Source organism: Vombatus ursinus, unplaced genomic scaffold (assembly GCF_900497805.2).
Source record: "Vombatus ursinus unplaced genomic scaffold, bare-nosed wombat genome assembly UNPS02007612.1, whole genome shotgun sequence".
In the NCBI taxonomy this organism is placed as follows: domain Eukaryota; kingdom Metazoa; phylum Chordata; class Mammalia; order Diprotodontia; family Vombatidae; genus Vombatus; species Vombatus ursinus.
Window position 1 is genome coordinate 1255826 of NW_020947390.1, and position 25756 is coordinate 1281581.

Here is a 25756-nt window from a genome sequence, read left to right on the forward strand (position 1 = left end):
AATTGTTAAATCTATCATTAACATATTAATAAAAAATTTAAGGAATATTGAAACATTGATTAGTTTTCATAATAGAATGTGAGGTTGGAATTATTTTCATTATCCCCACCTTAAAAGATGAAAAACAAAGATGCAAAGAAATTAAATAGATGTATTGCATCAAATACTTGATATATTCCTTTTTTTCATTGTTTGTATAACAAATTGCAAAGCTAGGTTGATCAATTGGAGGACAATCTGTTTGGATCTCCTTTTCAATTAGGAAGTAGAATTTGATGTAGCAACAGTTTTCTCTGATATTTTACCTTAAAATGCATCAAGAATAAGAGACATTTTGTATCTAGGCAGAATGGTTTTTTAAGATAATGTGGGAGGAGCACTAATGAATCAATGTCTTTGGAGGGTTTTGAAAGTATGCCCTTTTCTGTTTCTATAGAGAGTGTGGATTATGGGCCAGTGTTTGTGCAGGAACCAGATGATATCATTTTCCCTACTGATTCTGATGAGAAGAAAGTGGCACTGAATTGTGAAGCTCGAGGCAACCCTGTTCCCAATTACAGGTAGAAATTCACTCTTGAGCACTCATTCCCCTAAGCCTCAAAAACAACAGTTGGATGACATTCTGGAATCCCCAGAGAATAAGAGAATGCCCCACGTAATCCTTATCTGTATTTCTTCTGATTTTTCCTAAGATGGCTACGAAATGGAACAGAAATAGACTTGGAAAGTGATTATCGCTACAGTTTGATTGAAGGAAACCTCATTATCAGCAACCCAAGTGAAGCAAAGGATGCTGGTCATTATCAGTGTTTAACAGCTAACTCCTTGGGAAGCATTCTGAGCAGAGAAGCCATACTTCAGTTTGCCTGTGAGTAAATTATGTTATTGCCATGAACCCCTTTTACCCTTTTAATGGTTAACGAATATGTTATAAATCATTGGCAGAGTTTTTGTGAGTATAAAATTGCAGAGAGTAGGGACCATATCTTTCCTGAGAGATTTCTGAATCTCTGGATAAAACTATTGTCTTCTGAATAAGCCCAATTTTGTTCCTGGGAGGAAAATATTAGGATTAGTGAAAAAAGTATATTTTAATAGTGAGGAAAAATAAGTTTTGGAATTTTAATCTCTAAAGGAGTTTATTGTGGTCATTTCCCCTCAGTGTAGTATCATAGTCTGAATGTTGGAGTTGAGAAGATTGAAGCCCAAGAAAATAAGTGATTTCCTCAGTCACATAATTAATAGGGCGAGAGCCAGGATGTAAACCCAGATCCTCTGAGTCCAACTTCAGAATCCATTCCATGTACCATTATATTAAATGTATGCCATCATTTTTTTCATCTCATCCAAATTTGTTCTCTTTTTTATAAGCTTTCACAGAAATTCCTGAAATTGTTTTTCTTGAAATGAAGGACTACTATCCATTTTAGGCCAGTGGTGTCAAATAAATAATGATCCTTGTCAGCACATCCACACTTAGAAAAGCACATTAACATTATCTATATTCTAGTGTATTTTTACTTATTCTATTAAATATTTCCCAATTACTTTTAATCTGGTTCATTTGCATTGAGGAGTGGGCCTGGTTGTGCCAGGTAGTGTGTTTGATACCTTACCTCAATACTAAGCTATTGATCTCTGGTAGTCTTGGTGGTCACATTCAAAATTGCAAAATAGATGGAGGTAAAGGATCTACATTGGCTATAAAATATATCCATTGTGCATTTTAGATTTAGTGTTTTGTCCTAAAGTTCTAATAACCAATTTTTCTTTATATATTCTTGAACATTTTTTATCTGTTGTAAATGTGTGTGTATAATTAACTCAGATACACTACACTAAAAATATGCAAGAAGGGAAAAAAAAGATATAGAAGAGGAAAAAAGAGTATTCAAAATCCAGACCACTAATTGTCCAGGATTCACAACTTAGAGAATACCAAGACAAGTCATGGAACTATTTTAATCTGTCACATGGTCAAAAAGTAGGGTTGCCTTGGTAGTTGAGAAGGTATTATTTCTATGAGAATCAGTTATACCATAGGAAAAAAAACAGCATCCATTATTATTATGAACTGTATTTATTTGAGAGAAGATTGCATACTGAAGCATAGGGCAAAATACTCTTCAATTTATCTGTTGAACTCACAATAAATAAGACTGATAAAAAAAAAAGTCAGCTCCTACCATTGTGTCAATGTCATACAGAGTGTCTGTGGGAAGACGGTGACTTTTCATCAAAAATATACCAGGTGCAGGTAAATCCTCTTAGTTAAACACAACTATAACTTATATCTTACAGTTTGTACTATGTCTGTGGTGTGCCCACTAGTGGTCAATATGCAAAAAAGGATCTGCAATTCTCTTAGTGATGGAATGTTCTCCACTGATGAAGATCAGAACCATCCATTACTTACCAAATAGGTCTTAAGATTTTACTTGAGGTTTACAGAGGATACAAATTTTTTATGGTCATGTAGAGGAGAATTTTGAAGTTATATTCAGTGCTATCTACTGTATAACATTACCAATTAGTAGAACCATTATCTAGATTTAATTATTTTCTGTGAGAAAAAACTCCTTATGAAAGTTGAAACTATAAAATTAAAGTGATGAACTGGCATAAAATGTTCCATTGTGATACGAGATTGATTCTCTAATCTATAAATTGTAATGCATTATGACAGATTTAGACTGAGAGATTATGGCTTTTATTTGCCAGGTCATGTGACTACATTTTGCCAATGACAGGGCATTTGCAAACACTGAGTCTGCCAAAAATCATTCAGACCTGCCATGGTTCTCCAGTACATTTAAATTATTATTTTGTTGCTTAATCATTATTGTTAGGTTATATGACCTCATCAAAATATACTATCTCAGATATGTAGTTGATGTGCTTTAGGGGTTTATTTGTAAGTGAAGAAAAATCTATATAAATATTGTCACAATAATCATGATCTTATTGTCTATTTCCCTAATAGCCCATATTTCCTTAAAGAGAGTATGTATTAAATATATAAATAGGAGTTGTTAGATTTGAGGGCACAAGAAAAACTCCTCTATCCAAATTGATTTTCCTATTCAAATGTACATCTAAAAATTCACTATTCTTAAGCTTCATTTCTTTGGGCTAAATATTACCCTTTTTCCAAGCTTCTTCTTTTCTTTTTTAACTACAAATACCCTCACAGTTTGTGCATTCATTCATGTGTGTTTGTGTGGGTAAGAGAGAGAGAGAGAGAGAGAGAGAGAGAGAGAGAGAGAGAGAGAGAGAGAGAGAGAGAGAGAGAGAGAGAGAAGTACACTGGAACTTATATATTGGCAAAATTTTTTTAGATGAATCACTTTCCTCAGAGTCAGATAACACAAGGTCCCTGGCACCATAGCAGAATTGGGAGTAGGGAAGAAATTGGTATAAGAGATATAAATACGGAGGGGCAAGACAGAAAAGAAAAGAGGAAGTACATTGAAAATGTACTTCAGCTACCTAACATTTGCCTAGAGTTTGTCCCATATACTAACAGTAAACTCACAAAAGAAGTGATCTTAGAGAATACCCCAAGAGAAAAAGGTTGATGGGTTGCATGATGGAACACTATCTTTGTGACACATCCCTCAGGTTCATACAAGTCACTTTTTTACCAAATAGTCTAGACTTATGCATCATTTTTTTCACTTTGATTTTTAGCATTTTTTCCTTTACCAATGAACAATCTTGAACAAAAAGGTTTAAAAGTGTATTTTGTGACCCATTTTTTGAATTTCTATTGTACTTCATGCCTCCTTCTGAGCCTAGAACATATTTGGTACTTGGTAAATACATTTGGATTCATTCAACAAACAATAGTTTAGGACTGGATTATCTTGTTCCATACTATACATTCACAGTGTCAGTTCATAATCATCTATGGATTTGTTTGTTAATGGGTTTTTAATATTTTTTCTCTTTTAAAATTGTGATAAAAATATGGGTTTTCTTATAATTTTCTCTCTCTTTATATATATATATATGTACATACATACATACATACATACATATGTGTACATATACTAGAAGATGTAAAATTGAGAACAGAAAAGTGAGGTTTCGAAACAATTTGCTAGTTTAATCACTATGTAGAAAGGAATGGGCTTGATATCAGTGAAAAGAGATAATACTACTTTGAAGAAAATGGAGATGGGGAAGTATTGATACTGTTTCACAGCCTTAATTGTAATAGGTGAAAAGTCCATTTTTAATCAAGTGTAAGGGAAAATATAGTGTAAAGAGATAGAAAATCTGCATGTGCTTTTATATCAATTCATTGTAATTATCATTCATGTTCATGGTTCACCTCATCCATTTATAGGCTTTATGCCAATACAAATATGAGAGGCAGTATGGTAGGGTAAATAGAGTATTCTACTTAGAGAAAGGAAAATCTGGGTTTGAGTCCTGCACCTGAAATTTACTAGCTGTGTTACCATGTGCAAATCACTTTAGCTCTCTGGCTGTCAGTCTCCATATGTGTAAAATTAGGATAATGATACCTGATGTACCTACTTCACATAGTTTTAGGGAGCAAATGAGCCAAAATTGATAAAGTGTTCCATCTACTTTAAATGATATATAAGTATCATGTTATTTTATACATCACAAAATATTCACTTGTGGAGGGTCACTGGCAAGGATCTTACATTTCAAAAAAAAATAGTTGTTTATAAGAGTATCAGTGCTTACAGACAGGTCAAAAATTGTGTGATTCTGCGCTTTTTCTGCTGTTCTTCCACCACCACTGCAGAAAGAAAAGAGCAGAGATCTGAGGGCCATTTTGTATTGGTTTTTGTTTGGTATTTGTTTCATGGGTTGCCCTGCTGTGATGCATCATTGTGGTGTGGAGGTGACTCTGTTGTTGTTTTGGTTTTTTTTTAAATCTTGCCATATTGGTCACATGACAATGCCTGGTACATAGGAGATGCTTAATAAATGTTTATTGATTGATTGATAAGTAGTGTTTGTTCTCTTAAGTCCAAAATAGATATGTAAGCCATGATTTCTCTGATCATGTCAGTCTACTTGTGGATACACAATAAGGTAAAATCTCTTCATTGTAAAGTAATCCTTTATTTGTCATTAGAATATATCCATGAAACTGTTCACTTCTTCATTCATTCACAAACCTTTCACTTCGTGTTCTAATGGACCAGGATAGTTACTCCAACCTTATTCATTTTCCCTTGGAAACTTCCACCAAATGTCTGCCCCTGAGGATGTCTCATTTTGTTTCCCAGCTAAATGAATAGTTACTACCACAGTTCAACTTAATGAGGATACTCTACTTCAGCAACAATAGCTATGTGCCTCAAAAGACTGAAGTGAAGATTGATAGAATGGTGAAGTCACGTTTGTGAAAGGTTTTTGTTTTGTTTTGTTTTGTTTATTGGTTGGTTTATTTCTTTCCCCAACCTTCTTAAAGAAAGACTTGTATAAATACAAAGTTATGTTTGACTGTTAGTGATGGTTGTTGCTGGTTCTCAATCAGACCCTTTATACAGTGGAGTATCTTATTCATTTTACTTATACTCATCAGAAAAATAATATTCTCACCTACTAGAGTGATTTTTTCCACCAGTGACAAGCAAGAAGCTGCTATGTAAAGCTGTGTCACTCTATTAACCTATTACCATGCTGATGAGAATTTGAAATTGATAATGTGACACTACGCACATCTCATACACCCTGCTGAGCTGGGAAACGGAAAGCTCTGAGCAATCTATCAAAAGTTCAGATTCTCACAAATAATTCATGGTATAAAATCAAACAGAAAATGAATCAAGACTAATATCTCCTCATGTTGTGTCTTACTTCAAAAACTTCATATTGACAGTTTAGGGATAATTGGAAAGTTCATATCTAAATTGGAACATACTGCATTTCTGAGCATTTAGATTATTTAGACTTAGAATACTTCCCCACCTTTTCCTTGAAGTAATTAGCTAAAATACTGTCAAAGAGTTTAGATTATATTATAATAGTACATAATAGTAGCCTGCCATTACTGCTACCTAAGGCTGCCATTTTCCAAAGTAACTGAAAATTCTTAGCCCTTTTAGTTATGAACCATAAAATGAAGTAATCATTTTCTTTTAAAACTCAAAATTTGCATCTTTGGTTTAATTCCCCAACCCCACATCCTCCCTTTAGATAAAAAGGACAATAGGAATGAAAACCAAGTTTCACTAGATTTTAACCCTTTATGCCAAGATTTTCAAATATCAAGAAATTTTAAATTATATTTACCATCATATTTCATAAATCTTATCTACTGAACAATGAATATATAAACATGAGGGAAATATTTTCATTTTGCAAGAAAATTTATTATTTTTGTACATTAGATTTGTACATTAGATTAATTATTAATTATGATACCAAATAAAAGTTGATTTTGCATAGTATAAGACATAAATAAAGTAATCTAAAACTTTCCCTAGTTAATGATGAAGACAATTTTAGGTGTATCAAGAATATATCCATGAAACTGTTTTTGAGTTCAAATCTAGCCTCAGTAACTTACTAGCTGTGTAAGTCACTTATCTCTGCTTGCCTAAGTTTGTTCATATGTAAAATGATTTGGAGAAGGAAATGGCAAAGCACTCCATTGTCTTTGCTTAAGAAAACCCCCCAAAATAGTCAGGCATGACTGAAACAACTGAACAATAAAGAAGAATTAAGCTTTCTAGATTGATCAAAAGAATAGAAATAGGACCAGAGGGTATGTTAGAAGGGAGTAGTACAAAGTACAGGACCATTTCTCAGGATCGGCTCAATAGAAAGAGCTCAAAAAGTGCTCAAAAATCAGTTACTCTGATAATGACTTATCAATGATTATACAGACCCCCATTATGATTATGATTGTTCCAGGTAAACCTGTAGTTTGAAGGAAAATACACATAGATATAATTAAGTCTTTATAATATAATAGTGTGTGGCATCACTGATTCACTGTATTTGGAATTATTAGAATAAATTGAGAGTGTAAAAGAAAATTATGTATCACAATTAAATGATAAAAGTGAACTTCTTGATAGGAAAGGATGTTACATTCTATATAACAAAATGTCATCACTCCATGGGATATTATAGAAATGACCCATTTCTATTTTCCGAGGGCATTTGATTATTGAAATCTTTACATTTTTCAAGCTGGCTTTTTTTTTAAGGATTTTCTTGAGCCTCTTTACACATTAGCCTCTTTTTGGACCAATTTGGCAATTGAGGACCTTTGCAGGCTCAGATAAGTCACTTGATTTAATGTTATCAACTCATTTGTAACAAATATATATGTATGAATAATATTTGTTAATAAATTTATGTTATAAATATTCATAAAATTATAGTGTTTTAGCAATGGAAGAAACAACGGAGATCATCTTTTCCAAACTCCCCTCCATGAAAGAATCACCACTATAATATCCCTGACAAATGGCCATCCATCTTATCTAGGGGAACTTACCACCCTGAAAGCAGGTGACAGTTCCGATCCTGAGAAATGGCCCCATACTTTGTACTACTCCCTTCTAACATACCCTCTGGTCCTATTTCTATTCTTTTGATCAATCTAGAAAGCTTAATTCTTCTTTATTGTTCAGTTGTTTCAGTCATGCCTGACTATTTTGGGGGGTTTTCTTAAGCAAAGACAATGGAGTGCTTTGCCATTTCCTTCTCCAAATCATTTTACATATGAACAAACTTAGGCAAGCAGAGATAAGTGACTTACACAGCTAGTAAGTTACTGAGGCTAGATTTGAACTCAAAAAGATGAGTCTTCCTGACTCCAGGTCAAGCACTCTATCCACTGTGCCACCTAGCTGCCTATTCATTACAACCCTTCAAATATTTGAAGATAGCTATCATGTTCCCCTAAATCTTCTCTTTCCCAAGCCAAACATATCTAGTTCCATTAACTTTTTTTTCTGATATGGTTTTGAATTCTCTTCTACTCTAGTCATCATCATTTAGATGGAGGCTGTAAAAGAGAAATTATATTATGGAATATTTCCCCTTGCACATCTAGTTTTCAAATCAAACTACCTTCCTCAATTTACCATGTTTACCATTGGGTAGTAGAGAAACAAAACATTATTTGAGCTTTGATATGAACTGAGTCACAGACTTTAAAAGCAAATGAGAGCTGTATACACTTTTGAAAGCATTATCAGCCTTGCTGCCCTGAGTTTTGCTTCCTACTTTCCAAGAGTCATCTTTCTACTTCTCTAAGGATGTGATAATTGTAACCCTTTCAGGGGTATATTTCCAATACTGTGGTTCAATTTTTCAGTAAAAATTCATTCAAATGTAGTAGAGGGTAAAGGGTATGGTGGTTATACACACACAAATTCTCATACACACAAATCTGTCACCAAGGAGGAGCATTGCCCTATGCCCATTTTGCATAAATACATATGATATGGCTAGAAAAACCAAATAACTTTTCCCTCCTGTCTCCAAAGTTCCTCTTGATGCAAGTGTTAGAGCCTGTGGAGGGGGTGCAACAAGTGGGGAAAGAACAGGTCCTGTTCTATTGACTAGCAGGCAAGGTTCTGGGGCTTCTTTGTTTTCTCAATCAATCAATTAATAAACCTGTATTAAGGGTCTACTGGGTGCAGCTAGTGATACAAAAAGAGGTAGAAAACAGTTCCTGCCCTCAAGGAGCTTCCAATATAAACTTAGTGACAACCTGAAAACAAATACAAAGCAAGCCATATACAAGACACAAATGTTTGTATAGAACAAGCTATCTACAGGATAAACAGGAAATAATTAACAGAGAGAAGGCATTAGAATTAAAAAGAGTCGAGAAAAGCTTTGGCACTAAAAGGAAGCTAGGGAGGTCAGTAGGCAAAGTGCAAGAGGAGAATGTTCCAGCATGAGGGACAACTACTCCTTAGAAAAATCTAACATCCAATAACTTTAATAAGACAATGTTCCCTACAGTTGTAAATTTCTGTGCCTTAGTAAGGAAACATCTACACACAATCTAGCCATGGATTAACAAAATAATCTTTTACAGAGCAGTGAACACACAATATTCCTCCCTCACTGCAAGAGACTCCCAAGACAAGTTGTGCTATATCTTTTCCTTCAGATCTATAATAGGCACCTGTCTGCCCAAAATGATTTAAGTGCAGCCCTACGGGAGGAAAAAAGGTTTCTGATGGTTCTTTTTATTCCTATGCTTCAAGAATTATAGCTAATATGCTATTTAACTTTTTGTTATACAAGGAGTTGTCTATTCTCTTATTCCTTCACCTTAGCTACAAGACAGGGTATAGTGACAGGAATTGTCAAATTAAGGTGTAAAACCTTGCCTCTTAATTTCTTTTCAGAATGTTGTTTGTCTATCAACTTTCATATTTGGAAGGCTCCTTGAACAATCTTATCTTTGTGTATATGCCCTCTATTTCTGATCTTTTTTGCCATGACAACCCAACAAACAGAGTCACTTGAGTCAAATAACTGAGAAATAATAAATTTTTTTCAGTTATATTTTCCCAAATCCTATTTTCAACCAATATCATCAGGAGACAATGCACTCAATTGTAATTCACACAAAATTGAGCATTGAGAATTAACTTCTCTTAGTAACTCAAAGGAAATTAAATAGCATTTGGAAAATATCATATTTTTCTTCATTGTTCTCATCAAAATTATGATTATAAGCTGTCAATGTGGAATATCAAATAAGACCACTGATATCAATCAGAAGTGCATAAACATAGGAAATCATTCACCTGGCAAGCTCTCAACTGTAATGGGCTTATTTAAACAATAATCCATGCAATTTCATAAACCTTCATTAAACTAAGAAAGTAAGAAATAACTTATTAACTGAGCTAGAAGTGAAGAAGTCATTAAATGTCTTTAGTCAGTGCACCAAAATAAATTCTGACCTAGAAAAACTGATTTATGATCATATGAATTTAATCTCATTAAATCAGCCATTACTGAAAGGACTGTCTATATTCTACTCTTTTCTCCTCCTCCTCTTTTTTCTCCTCCTTTTTAAAGCAATACATCTAGTTGTTAAAGAACACTTCAGATTGTTTTTCAAAGTGCTTTGAGGGCACTTTATAATGTGGGTTGCATATATACAACAATCATTTTTTAAGCACTTTTTGATGGTCCTAGTCAATTTTCTTTCTCTCCTAAATTTGCCTGGTATTTGCTTATAGTTGTGCATGCCTAATAGTATGCTGGCTTCCCAGAGCCAACTATATGGTACAGTGGAGAGTGACAGGAGTAGGGTCAGTAAGACCTGAATTCAAATCCAGCCTTAGTACTTACAAGTTATGTGATCTTGGGCAACTCAATTGATCTCTTCCTGACTCAGTATCTTTATTTGTAAAATGAGGATAATAATAGTATCTATGTCCCAGAGTTTTTACGACGCTCAAATGAGATTGTTATACATAAATACAGGCTATTTTTATTGTTATTATCATCATCATTATCATTATTTCATTTTTGCCTTTGTATGCTCAGCACCTCCTGCCCTCAGTATTTTGCCCACAGTAGGGACTTAATAGATGATAGTTGAATTTAATTGAGTTAAGATTTTTCCTCCTCACATCCCCACAGAAATGGTCTACATAAAACCAAAATCATCTGAATATTTCATTTTTAATTAAATTTTAAAATTCATACAATGTATTGAGTAGTATGATTTTTCAACCCCATGATTTGATGCAGTGTAGAAAGAAATAATTTACCTGTGTTATAATCATATAAGCATTAGTGTCCATGAGCTAGAATGAAGAGTTCAGATTACTGATGCTTTTACATTATCATTCAATGTGTTCTTCCTACAAAGAGATTCTTAATTTCTTTACAATGGGCATTAAGGCAGTCACTTTGGCAAAGCCATGCTAGTATCACATAGAAAATATTCATTGTAACTGGTTTTATTCTAACATTACAAATTTATCTCTAAAATTTCAGAAATACATATATAGATACATATATGTACACATATCTATAAATTATCTTTTGTATTTTGTTCTATGAATGAATACATAAATACATATATAATAAATACGCATTTGTTTTCTACTTAATATATGTTAGGTACTGCATTAAACACTGGAAATACAAATACAAAAAGCAAGACATCTAGAAACTTATATTTTAATGGGGGATAGAGTTTAAGTGACTTTTGCAAGGTTGCACAAGAACTAACTCTCTGAAGCGGGTCCCATTTCCTCTAACCTAGCTTGAAGTTAGGTCCTTTAATTCAAGATCCATCATTTTTTGGCTTTTCTTTAAAATCTTTGGAAAATACTGTCTCTCTTTTCCCACAAGGAACAGAAGCACCAAAGGGAGCTTATCTCTACAACACAAGGACATTTGGTGGTCCTCCTTTCTCTACACATCTAAAGGGGACATGCCTTAAAAAGAACTTATGGCTATAACTGCTGCTATTCAACAATTTATTGAATAGCTAGATGTAGCAATAAGTTAGGTTTTATTTTCCTCTTCTTTTTAAATAAACCTTTAAAAGGTGAGCTCAAATAGGAACCAGAATTTTATGATCTGATTTTACATCCTGTGTCAGTCTTTGTGAGCAGGAATTTACAACAGCAATTTAATTGCAAGTGATTGTTTTTCCCCAGACTTACCTGGATGCCATTGTGAATATGGATAAGCCTAAATGAGCATTTAAAAATAAAACTTTGAAATTAGCTGTCAACATAATCTTGTTTACCTTTATAACCTCGATACCTTCTTCTGCATCATAGACACTTCCTGGATGTTACAAAAACCTGTCATAGAATGACAGTTAGATAAGAAGAAACAAAGAACATTTGAATCCATGAGTTTTTACCTGCTCTCTTAGAACTAGAAATGTCCTCCTTGCTCAGAGACCAAGTTAGCTCCTCTAGTCTACAGCAGAAGAACAAGCTTTTATCTTTGCTCAAAATAGATGTGTTTTTGCATACACAAATACACACTTGCCACTGTCAGAGACATAAATTATCATCTTTGCAAAACCATATAACAGAATTACTTCCTTACTAGATTAGTTAGCCTTCTTTAAGTCTATATCAACTCAAGTATTACACTCTGTCAGGTTACTTTAGGAAACAGGCAAAGAATCAACTCATGAGACTGTAAGCTCAGCTTTACACAAAAATGTACTCTCCTGACGGCCATTATTTTTTTTGTTACTTTTATAAAATCCATTTCCTCATTTATTTAACAGAAGAATTTATTGATTGACTACTATTTACACAACGCTTTTCAAATGATGAGTTGCTAGGCCTGGAATCACATAGAGAGAACAAGAAACCAGACAGATGAATCAAGTGTTTATTGGGAGAAGTACAGCTCACCGGATGTTCCAGCCAAGCACACATGTGACAGTTCATTAGAGAAATTGCCACCTCCTGAGACCTTGCTTAATAAACCAGCCAGCCTTTCTCTGCAGTATAATAACAGCATATAACCTGGTGATTCAATTTATCTTAATGATGATTCATTCTAACCAGTGGACATCCGTGTGTGTGTGTGTGTGTGTGTGTGTGTGTTTGTGTGTGTGTGTCCTTTATCACACTATAAATGCTGAAAAACGGTATAATATACATCTTAACTTCCCAAACTATACTGCATTATTATAAAATATTAATCCTAATAAAATATTTAGAAACTAACATCAGCTGAGAGGGGGAAAAGGTGAGAAAGTGGCCAGCTAGGGCTATATTTGAGCTGATATTTTTACCTTATTTACTAAAGCTTCTGCTATTTCTCCCATCAATTTGAGGTCTCCACATGTGGGGGAGGAGAAAGACAGCAAAGTTAAGGAGTGCCTCCTTATTCTCTTCACCTCCAGCCACTATATGTTAGTTAACCTTAGCTTGGTGTTATGAACTTCTCTGGGCAATTATGACAGTAATGAGGGAGAGAGGACTGAAAACACTGGGCAGCTACAAAGGAACGTTATGTCTGTCAAAAAAAAAAAAAAACCCTATACTCCCAGCCAAGTTGGAAGTGATACATGAGAGAAAAACCAAAGCAGAAACAACAAATACTGAAAATCTAATCTGGAGCTTTGGAATATTAATAGTTTGCATTTATATAGCACTTTAAGATTTGCAAAGTGCTTTGCAAATATCTCATTTTATCCTCACAATAACCTTGTGAAGTAGGTGCTATTATTCTCCCCACTTTATGGATGAGGAAACTGAGGCAGATTGGGGATAAGTGACTTGCCCAGCATTGCTCAGCTATAAGTGTCAGGGGTCAAATTTGAACTTAGGTCTTCCTGACTCCAGGTCTAGCACTCTGTCCATTAGAAAATGCCTCTTAAGCATCAAATCACGTTTACTTTTCTTAGTCATTGGTTTCTTTTATTTTTCTGTAGTATTTGACACTCTTGACCACTCTTTCCATGAAACTTTCCTTGATTGGCTTTAGAAACAATGCATTTTCCTGGTCTTCCTGTTACTGTCCTGTTTGCCTTCTTTGCTGATTTCTTTTTTTTCTTCCTGCTTTCTAAATGTAAGAGGTATTCCCCCAAGGCTCTGTTCTAGTCTATTTCCTTTTTTAAAATATATTTTTTTCTTTAATCTTTTCTCTTCGTCTCTTCTTTAATCAATCAAAGGTCTTATCAATTTCCTCTTTCTTTTTCTTTTGTATTATCACGGCTCTGATCAAAAGCCCTTAAGGAATAATTTGAAAATATAAATGCTGAGGAATTGAAGGAATTCACCTTCATCTATTCTTTGGATGAACCCTTCATTTGACCAGAGAATGTGGCTGTCATTAGACACCAACACAGAAGGCTATGGATGGGAGATGATGTAATCACTGGAAGCAGAAAAGGGTTGTCTTGGGTGGGGGAGTAAGGAAAGGGAAGGAGATTATTTCAAGGGGGATTCCCTTAGTACATCAGAGAGAGTTAGGCCTGAAAAATCTAGTTGCACTTATCAAAAGAGAATTATTAGTAAGCACAACTCAAAGGCCTTGTATAATTTCCAGCTTCCTGAGGGCTGGGGATGGGGTGGGGGCTTGAGGGGGTTGTGTCTGTGTGTTTTACAGTTATGGCAATAGTCCTATTCTCTTCAATAGAAACACATATAAAACAGAATAATTTCTTTATTAAGAATTCAGAGGAAACTCTTTCTTGTTCTGTCGATAGCTCCAGAAAAGAGCCTTAAGCACCACGAGTGTATAATAAGAGACTGTTGGCAATAGGGCAGTTGTAATCCAATACTTAAGAATCTCCGAGCTAGAAGGGACCTCAAAGACCAATTAGTCCAGCTCTTACCTGAACAAAATCCCCACCCCTATATCTATGACAAGTTGTCATTCAGCCTTTCTCTGAAGACTTCTAATAAGGGAAAACCCACCAGGTATTTTTTTTTGATAGTACTCATCGATACATTGAGCCTAAATACACTTCTTTGTCATTTCTATCCAGTGTTCATGGTACTGTTCTCTGGAACCAAGTAGAGTAGGTCTTTATTCATTTGCCATACAACAGCTCTTCAGATAACTGAATTCAGCTACAAATATTTGTATTGCTCTTCTCCTCCAACAACTTTATTTTTCTTTTCCAGGCTAAATATCTCCATTTCATTCAACTGAATCTCACCTTAGGTTCTCTGACCTCTTCATCATCATGGTCACTCTACTCTGAACACACACCAGTTTGTGAAAGCCCTTCCTCATGGTTAAAAAAAAAAAAATATGCCATAGCTTATTTTTTTGTCAGTTAGCAAGCATTTATTAAGTGCCTTCTATGTTTATGATACTGTACTAAATACAGGGAATAAAAAAAATCACAGTAATTTAATATGTGTATCTCACATGCCCTGTCTCTTTTTTTTTTAGGTTTTATTGATATATTTTGTACATAAATTACAGATATTTACAAATTACTCCTGCTTCACGAGAACTCTCTTAAAACAAAGTAAAATAGCTAAGTAAAACTATAAAAAAGCGGCTTCATTTTAAATGCATACAACAATTCACATCATTCATATGTACCCAACTCTCTATTAAAAAAAAAAACTTAACAAATCTATTTTCTCTCCCTCTAACTCTCCCATTAGAAGAAAAAAAATTTAAATTCTTAAATACATAGTCAAGCAAAAGAAAAAAATTCCCCCCAAAGCTGGATAGAGACACACACATACACACACATTATATTATATACATACATGTTTATATATGCATATATGTATACACACATATATAGATATGCATATAGATATTTCGATATACAGATGTCTCATTCTTCACCCTAAATACTAAATACATCACTTTTCTTTAAAGGAGAACATTGGATAACATGTTTTGTGAGTGGCTATTGTATTGATTGTAGTTCTTACAACTTTAAAAGTTGTTTGATTTTATATTGTTGCTGTATAGATTATTCTTCTAGTTTTACTCATTTCATTCTGCATGAGTTTATAAAAGTCTTCAAAATTATTCATTTTTATAATACTGATGTTATATATTATTCTTCTGGATTTGCTTATCTTGTTCTGAATCAGTTCATATGTCTTTCCACGTCTTTCTGAAAGTGTCCAGAGCTATACTCAATATGTGGTATGAACAGGATAGAGTGTAGCAGTACTTTTACCTCCATCATTCTGGACTCTTCACTTACTACAGCCTAAGTCATTCATATTTTGGATTGGCTCATACTAAGCATATAGTTCACTAATCCTCCCCACCTCCCAGGTCTTTTCCCATGAATTAAGGTATAGCCATCTTTCTTTTACTTATGAAGTTGATTTTATAAGCCCATGTGTAAAGCTCTACATTTATCCCACTAAAATTTCATTTTCCTACCTTCAGCCCATTGTTCTAGATTGTCAAGCTCTTTTGGGATCCCAATTCTATTGGCAACATGGCACAATAAACAGAGAGCTTGCTTCTAGTTAAAAAGTCTTGGGTTCAAATCCCACCTCTACTATACACTGGCTATATGTCCCTGGAATGGCACTTAATCTATCAGTGCCCCCAGGCATCTCTCTAAAACTACAAATTACAGAAATCTTATCAGTCTGCATTGGTAGAGGGAATTCCTCATTGCAGGGTCCTTACACTAATGGCATCACAGACCCAGTCTAATGTATACGTCTACATTTATGTATATATATGTATATTGATATACTATATGTGAATATATATGGTATGTTTATGTGTATGTGTGTGTGTATATATGTGTGTGTGTGTGTGTATATATATATATATATATATATATATATATATGTAGATAGGGAGAATATATTGTCCTGCATGTCACCTGCACATCTCAGTCAGACAATGAATAAACATGTATTAACCACCTATTATGTGGCAGGTATCTGATAAGCACTGAGAAGTTGACCAGTTTCATAATCCTTAACTGAATAGATTGTAGAAGTCCTCTGTACTAGAGTTACTATTGCTTTAGATTGTTAATGATTTACATTTAAGTAGAATTGATCTGAAAAGTCATATTTTCCACAGTATAGTGTTGTCATAAAATGCATCTCATGGCAAAAGATAATCCACTGGGGTATATAGAGAATCACTTGTAAGGTGTTGGTAGAAGTAGTGGTTTCTTTTTTTTTCTTCCGTCTCTTGGATTTTCTTCATCACTGTTAAAAGACGAAGGGAAAATCGCTCAGTTAAAAGTCAATGTAGGGGGCAGCTAGGTGGCGCAGTGGATAGAGCACCGGCCCTGGAGTCAGGAAGACCTGAGTTCAAATCTGGTCTCAAACCAGAGACTTCACACTTACTAGCTGTGTAATCCTGGGCAAGTCACTTAACCCCAATTGCCTTGCCAAAAAAAAAAAAAAAGTCAATGGACATAGTATAATGCAACTCAGCTAGCCATAATAGGCCTCCATCAAGCACATCTAATCTTAGTTGTCATGTGGCAAGGGGAACTATGGCCCTGAAGAATTGAAATAGATGTTATATAAACAGTTTCATATCCGTCTTTCAGTTTAAAAAGTAAGACATACGCTTTTCATTGCTTGATGTACTTTATAAATACTTAGTATTCACTGATATGGCATTGTGTCAAGGCACTTCTGGCTACCTCCAAAATCTTCCAGTTGATCTGAGCAATCATTCATTTTCAGTTGTGCTGGGGCCACCAATCATTCTATGTATCTACATGGTTCTACAATCATCACTGTTTGGGGAACAGTCTTCTCTTTATCTGTAATTCTAAGCTCTAACAGAATTGTAATGAAAAGTTAATTTTAATTTATTATCAAAACAAATTTTATTTCATTATTTAAATAATATATTAAGAATGATTAACCATAAAAATGCATGCTATTTCTCAGATAAACAATTCAAATGATAAATAGTTCAAAAACCTACAGAAATAATTTGTGCCAAGCAGGCATCATTCTGCCAAACAATTTTAAAAACTGATAATAGATAACAAACCATTCTTTCTGTCCACTATAACTGAAAATGATTTCCCCTCCAAATGGAGTCTATGACATAAGTAGGATTGTAGAATGGAATCAAAAAAAGGCTTGATGGACAAAATCACATTATCTTCCCAAATATATGTTGTCAAAGAAGTATTGAACAAATACTGGAGGTATATAGATTGGCTTTTGGAAATTGAAGGTTTAAATTGGTAATTCAGAACCACTTCTTCACCACCAGAAATTACATAAGATAGCCTCAAGCAATCAAGAATTAATGATCAACACCTAGCAAAACAAGATAAGATGGCTAGAATTGTGTATCAGAAGCTTGCTGTTTCATGGACTGCTAGATGGCAAATATCCATACCATAAATACAGACATCAGAATATATTGGAGGCAAGTTGCTTAAACCTGTTTGCCTCAGTTTCCTCATCTATAAAATGAACTGGAGAAGGACATGGTAAACCACTCTATTATCTTTGCCAAGAAAAACCCAAATGGGGTCACAGATAGTTAGACATGACTGAAATGATTGAACAACATACCTATATATGTAAATGTATAAATGTATATATACATATATAAATATATTTACATAGTGTAGTAGAGTTTTCAAAGTACTTAAATTATCTAATTTGTACTTCATAATAACTCTAATTATCATCCCTATTGTACATATAAGGAAAATTAATACTAATAATGATAATGATCATAACTAGTTTTTGCATAATGCTTTGAGGTTTACAAAGCACTTTACAAATATCATCTCATTTGATACTTACAACAACCCTAGGAGATGGGTGATCTTCTTATTCCCATTTTACAGATGAGGAAATTGAGAAAAATCAGCAGTTAAGCAACTTGCCCAGGGTCATACACCTAGTAAGTGTCAGAAACAAGATTTGAACTCAGGTTTATCTGATTCCTGTTCAGCACTCTATCCACTGTGGTTTTAGCTCAGAGAGATTCAATGACTTTCTAAACTATCCAATTTTGGGGGGTTTTTTGTGGTTTTTTTTTTGGTAGCTGTTGTTATTTAAATAATAGTAAAACAATTATATGAGTTACTATGTGGTAAGTATAAAATTATACTTCCAATTAGGGTGTTGCCTTAGGTTCTGTTTGGAATTATCTAAAAGTCTTTTTAATGTTGTCTATACTATTTAGATTGGTGGGTATGATTCTATTGTATTATAAAGAGGCCTGGAACTGGAGTGAGGAGTGGGAACTAGCTGCAGTAGAATCAGCCCTCTGGCAGGATCATGCCCAAATTTCTACACCTATCTGAGAACCTGGGAGTTGTATTTTTTTTTCTTCCTCATGGATATTCCCTTTTGATTGGTCAGAAAAAAAGTCTTAAGAACTAGAGAGGATTAGAAATTTGTTCTGTTCTTCCCTTTGAGCTTTAGTTTGTAGCTAAACACTGAATGCAGTGAATTGGGGCCACCTGTGGAACAATCCTAATTTATCTACATTAGTGGTATGTATGGCAATTAGAAGCAGCTTAACTTAAGTACAGTAGTTAAAGACAGTAGTTGAATTTGAGAGGTCAAGAGCTAACAGTCTTCAAGTTTACTTAAGATTTTCAAGTTTCCAAACAGCAAAAGTAAAGCAAAGGGAATGGCTCTAGGAATCCACAGTTATGAAGCAAAGGTTCAGTTTAGATCTATAACCCTAGAATTAACAAAGATAACAATTAGCCTGGAAGTGGTACAGGAGCAAACATCTTGAGCCAGAAAGGACCTTGGGAACCATCTAGTCCAACTTCTAATTATTACCAATGAGGAAACTGAGACCCAGAGAGACCTAGTGATTTTCCCAGGAGCAAATAACAGAAAATAGAACTTTGCCATAATTCCTAGAGGTTCCTTTACATCTTTGCTTCTAAATGTTATTGTATTTCCTGTATCTGTTGTGAAGTGTCTAAATTGTTAATATGAATTCTCTTATTTTAGTAATAAAGTTTACCTTCTATAGAAAAGGCAGAATACCTGTTTCTGTCTAGAAATCTCTAGCACAGCTCTTAATTGATTAAAAAGAAAACAATACTATCTAGTGGCAAATACATTCAGTCAGTCAATAAACATTTCTTGTACCTACTATGTGCCAGACACTGTGCTAAGCACTTGAGATACAAAGAAAGCCAAAGATAGTCCCTGCTGTCAAGGAGCTCACAGTCTAATGGGGAAGACCACAAGCACACACATATGTAGAAACAAGCTAAATACAAGATAAATAGGAACTATTTACAGAGGGAAGGCACTAACATTAAGGAGGATCAGGAAAAGCTTCTTGTAGAAGATGGGATTTTAGAACTTAAAGAAAGCCAGGGAAGCTAGGAGATGAGGAGGGAAAGCATTCTAGCTGCTCAGAAAAAATGCCCAGAGCCAAGATGGAATGTGTTGTTCTCACAACAGTAAGGCCAGTGGCACTGGATCCTGGTGGGGAATAAGGTATAGGAAAACTGGAAAGGTACATGAAAGGGCTCTGAATGCCAGGGGATTTTATATTTGATCCTGGAGGCAATAGGGAATTACTGGAGTTTATTGATTAGGGTGTGACGTGGTTAGACTTAGACTTTAGGAAAATTGCTTTGGCAGCTGAATGGAAGGTGCAGTGGATAGGGGAGAGACTTGAAACATGACGACCCACCAGAAGACTATTGCAGTACTCCAAGGTGTGAGGTGATGAGGTGGTAACAGGGTGGCAGCAGTCTCAGAGAAGAGAAAGGGACATATTCAAGAAGTGTCACAAAGATGAAATCAACAGGTTTTGACAACAGATTGTATATGGGAGAAGGAAGGGGGTTGAAAGATAGAGAAGATAACACTTAATCTGTGAGCCTTAAGGACTGGAAGGAGGGTGCTACCCCAGACAACGGCAGGGAAGTTGAAGGAAGGGAGGGTATGGGGGAAAGTTAATTTTAGTTGAGGACTCAAAATAGTAAAAACCCTCAGAGGCTGTTTGGCTAATCAATTCTTTGAAGAGTGAAGGGAATATAAATTAATCCCAATTTTCATTATTTCAATTTTTTAATAATAATTCAAAACTCATTTGTCCATACAGCATTGCTTCTATCAATGATTTCATCAAATAACTCTTTAATATGTCATTAAATAGAAAAGATCTTTTACAGTGGCAGTTTTAATGAAAGGTGCATCTTTCTGTTAATTATTCAGACAATATATTTCAAGTTATACTATTCCTTTAAAATAAGGAGTTCCTCTTTATTTTTGTCTATTCAGAGTTATCTCATTTTAAACTATTCCCTTTTTGAAAAAAAAATATTTTGAAAAATTTATTTGGGAGATTTTGTTATTGTTTTAAAATTACAATTATTTTCTGATACACTCTATTACCACCATTGTTGAACCCTCTCTTGTAACCAAGGTTGAAAATAATAATAAATGAAAGCAATTAGCAAAACAATCACGTCTGATAATCCATGTGAGGTTCTATATGTTGTTCCTAACCGTTCTTTTGAGACAAGGTCTATGTATTTTATCCTCTCTTTTCTGAAACCAAAATTGTTCACTACAATCAGTCCGAGTTAGGTTTCCTTTCAGTGTTGTTTTCATTTTCATTATTATAATCATAATATTTCTTTGGTTTTGCTTCCTTTGCTCTAAATTAATGCTTCTTTTTGCCCATGTTTCTCTGACTTCTTATATTCATCATTTCTTATCTCACAATAGTATTTATATTCCATAACATTTTTCAGTCATTCCCCAAACAATGGGCAAACTCTTTGGTTTCAGTTTTTGCTACCACAGGATACAGCTATGATCATTTTATTTTATACGAGCTCATTTTTTGTGTCATTGACTTTCTTAGGGCATAAGTTCTATAGCAATATTACAGGATCAAAAGATATGAATAGCTTTTCTCACATAATTTCATGTTGTTTTCCATTACTATTTGGGCTAATTCCTATTTACACTAAAAATGTATTAATGTGCTTGTCTCCTAAGAGTTTCCCCAAGGTGGTTGTTTTTTTTTCTCTTTTGTCATTTTTGCCAATTTGCTGGGTGTGAGGTGGAACCTCAGAGTTGTCTTAACTTGCATTTCTCTCATTATTAAAGATCTGGAACAATCTTCCATATGATTGTTGTTCCATTACATTTGTTCCTCTCAAAACTTCATATAATTCACTATGTATCATGAATTTCAAATTATTTTCAGTGAGAGTTGAAGAAAATTCCTAATTCCTAATTCTATTTTAGTTTTGGTTCTCTGTGCTACTTACTTAATTGTTCACATTAGGAAATGGGCACCAAAAGTTGATGTTGCTTGTCAAAAATTATGTCAGATATTATGTGGCAATAGCCTAGATTTAAACCTTTGCCTAAAATTCCAGTACTGTTCCACATACTGCATTAAGGCTGTGGCAAGCTGTCATTTAGGAGTAGACTTCTACTGCCTTTGGAAGGTTCAAAATGGAAGTCAGGGAGGACAGCAAACTGGATGACCCTGTGGGGGTGGGGAACCTTTGGCCTTTAGGCCACCTGTGGCTTTCTGGCTCCTTGGGTGCAATATTTTGACTGAGTCCAACTTTTACAGAATAAATCTTTTTATTAAGGGGATTTGTTCTGTGAAGTTTGGATTCAATCAAAAGGCCACACTTGAGGACCTAGAGGGCTACATGTGGCCTCAAGGCAGCAGGTTTCCCTCCTCTGCATAGGGCATTGAACAGCCTGAAAATTAGTAGAATGTTTTCAAATTATGACAGGCAGTTAGATATTTAAAACTGTAAGAAGGCAATAGATATTAGTTCTAGATGCACAGCTAAAAGGTACACAATAATAACTACAACCACCATGGAACTTCCTCTGCTTTCTATTAGGCCAGAAAACTACAGGTTTTCATGTTATCTTCCAATATTTAGATAGCTCAGAGGGGCTAGAATACTGTTTGACTATAAGATAGTATTCGGGTTAGCTGTGAATAGCATGTTCCCCCTATTCCTAATTGCTTCTGCTCTTTCTGATGACTAAGCTGGTGCCCAGCTTCAATGTAAGTTTAGCAGTATGAGCCAGTAAAAAACAAAAACAAAAATAAAAGCAAAACTCTCTTCAACTTAATAGCCCCCATCTCATAAGCTGGTATTATTACCCCTGGAGTAAATTGAGGGGATTCAGACAGTAAGTTGTTAATCATAGGAATTGAGTGAACCACACTGAATGCATCTTGTTCCTAAATTCTGGAACAAGTTCAGTTTCCTTTCTATTCAATTATGGGTCTAGTCTAATTTCTGTCTTCTGAGAAAATTTTATTCAATGGGGAAAAAACCCTTATTGCATTGTTTGAAACTAGCCCTGCATGGTTGGAAAACTGGACCACCTCTACCTGCTGCTTAGAAACCCTTCACTAAAGACCTAGGTTATGCAGACCAGAAACCCAGTCAGATCCAAAGGTTTATGGAAGGAGTTTTCTCACAATTGTGCAGAACAAACAACCCATATGTCTTATCTGAAAACTGGCCCCTTACTGATCAATCAATTATTGTTTCCGTGTTCCTTTGATTGTTTACAGACACTTGAGAGGAGTGGGATACTTCCTTTTCTGATTTTAGGAAAATGACCTGTTCATGCTTCCCCTCCCAACTTGGAAAATCCTTTATCTTTCATTCAATTACAAATCAGATCATCTAATATTCTATTGTTTCCTTTTTATTAATTGGTCTTATTTGACTATTTTTTAATGTACAAAAGTTTGTCTCCCTCTATATTTGGAATCCAATGCCAAAGCTGAGGATGGTGCCTGGTCCAAGTTTGTTGGGTAATTGCTATACTTTGCTTAATAAATCAATGTGTTTGGAAGATCAAACCTTTGTTTCTTCAATCATTTCATCTTTCACCCAGACAGGGTGTTTTTTGGGCAAAGTCAGCTAGTTTGAGACTGGACTCTAACCCCCAAGATTGTTTTTCAGGGAAGTTGCCTGGAAGTATTTCAATATTCTTGCCATGGGACTGTTTCATGATTGACTGGCCCCAAAGGTTGGACTCCTGCTCTTGATCAGGTTCAAGTTGTAGGTTGTTTTTTTTTTTATGTTTTGAGGCTTAGCAGTTTGCTCCAGGGACTGGGGAAGTTTTAGTAAAATGGAATCAGCAAGAAAACTACACCCACTACACCCCTCAACCACAAACCTGCAACCCTATAAACCCTAACAATTTACTATTAATGACCATGTGATTTTTTAATATAATCAGGTAGAATAAAAAACTCAAGCAAATAATAAAATATATCAGCTATCATGCTGGAGTATCTTTTCAATCTGTTTTTTTTTCCTCCTCATTTCTCTCTCTTTGGAAAATGATTGGACATTTGCACACAAACAAAAAAAAAAAGCTAAGCTTCCTTAGTCATGCTCTGAGAATCTGGGGACCAAAATTCTGCTGGATCTCCCTAGGACATGAGTTGCTATCATCTCTGTCTGGGGTATCTAATATTGACACTACATGTGCATTCTAGTTCAACTCTGTACCCACGGCTTCTGGATGTCTATAATCTGTTCTACACTACACATTCATTCTAGGTCTTCCCAATTGTTCCAAGAACCATTTCACCAAATAATCTTTTTTTTTTCTTTTTCGTTGCTTTCCCCTGCTCTCAGTACCAATTACTGCTGCAGATCAGGATAAACATGGAGTCCTGTGGTGGCTTACTCTTCTTCCTCTCCTATCAAAGCATACAAAAAGTTTGGGCAGAAGTTTCTCCAAGGCAAAGGAAAGACATAAAAACCTAAGAACTGTGGAGAGTGTAAGCCCACACACATTTCCTTGCTTACCTAAACTTCTCTACCCTTTTACCCCAGTCTCAGAAAAAGATGTACAAAAAGTTTTAGAAAGACAAGCTACAGAATAATTAATTCACTAATATAAAAAGTAATTCTTGGAAAATTGGAAAAAGAAAGAAAAAATAATATGTGAATGAAAAACATTTTTTTTTACCATTAGACCAATATAGTAATACATAATACCCAAACAGCCCAATTATTTAGAGTTTTATTGTTTTAACTAGAGAAAATTTCACACAGAAAGACCTTCCTTCATAGCCTATTGAGTATAATGGGTTTAATGAATGGAAAAATATAAATAATTTGATCATTTAAAATGAAATAAATACATATAAAACACTAGGCAAATTCTGTAAATAATGTACATCTCATAACTACCAAAACATGTTACTTCTTTCAAAATTTAAGAAAAATAAAAATTAAAGCAACCTGTTATTTGCCTAATCCACCTGGAAACCTTTTACAGCCTATTAATTAATAGGAATGAGTGATCTGTTTAGTTTATTACATTTTCCACATCTCATTAAACTCTAGGCTTATGTATAGTTCTAGTCTGCTTTTGTTTTACTTCTTTTAATTATTTTTGATGATTTAAGATACCAGCCATATGGTTTCAAGTAATCTTTTTAATGTAGCATGCTACTCTGGACCCATCACTGTTCATATACTGTTCAGAGTTTGGAAATAAAATTTTAACCATTTCCATGCCAGATTCAGTTAGCATACAATAAGTGATCAGTTCTCTAGCATATGGTATATTTTTCTCATTATTACATGGAAGAAATTGAACATTGTTTTAGAACTTCTGGTGGATCCTCTGTATATCCAAGGGTCTTAGAAGTTTTTTGGGTTTTTTTTATTTGTTTTTTTTATGACATTAGTCGGTTTTCTCCCACTTCTTATTATCCTATTCCCTTAATACCAAGAGGACTGAATGTGTTCTGGACTTCTCAATACACAAGTATTTAGTCTGTAGTAATCACAATAATATTAATGACATCCAGGAGTGTGCTGGAATCAGTTCATACTAGATTGTAAAAGTTGATTGTTAAATTTTTCGTGTGAGCATTTACACCTCAGAAATTGGCAAATACTACAAATCAAGTCTTGATTTATTATTTTCTTGATTGTCTAAACTTAAGGAAATGATAAAGTAAAAGTTAATAATACAGATTAAATTCAAAACTGTGTCATGAGCACATTTTTGAGTGAGCTGTTAAACATTGATAATAGATAACATTTACATAGTACTTTGAGGTTTGTGAGAGATAAATATTATCTCATTTGATCGTCATAAAAACCCAATAGGTGCTATTAGTGCAACAAGTGCTATTCCCATTTTATGGATAAACTGAGCTAAGGAGAGACTGGATGATTCACCGAGATTCACAGAAATATTAACTATCTGAGGAAGGATTCAAAATCATATTTTTCTGACTCCCAAGAGCTCCACCTAAATAGACAATCTAGATGGGTAATTCTCTAGTACTACCAAGCCTAGTACTATGCTAAATACTGCTTACTGTGTGG

The 25756-nt window shown here is 34.5% G+C and overlaps 1 protein-coding gene across 1 annotated transcript in view; it reads left to right on the forward strand.

The window, feature by feature from the left end:
* Positions 1–414: 414 nt before the first annotated feature.
* Positions 415–25756, forward strand: part of CNTN5 (contactin 5) — a 541975-nt gene continuing 516633 nt past the window's right edge. Inside the window, exons 1-2 of the mRNA XM_027849527.1 lie at positions 415–560; positions 693–868. Coding sequence (XP_027705328.1) covers positions 415–560; positions 693–868 — 322 coding nt within the window. The remainder of the gene's footprint in view (positions 561–692; positions 869–25756) is intronic.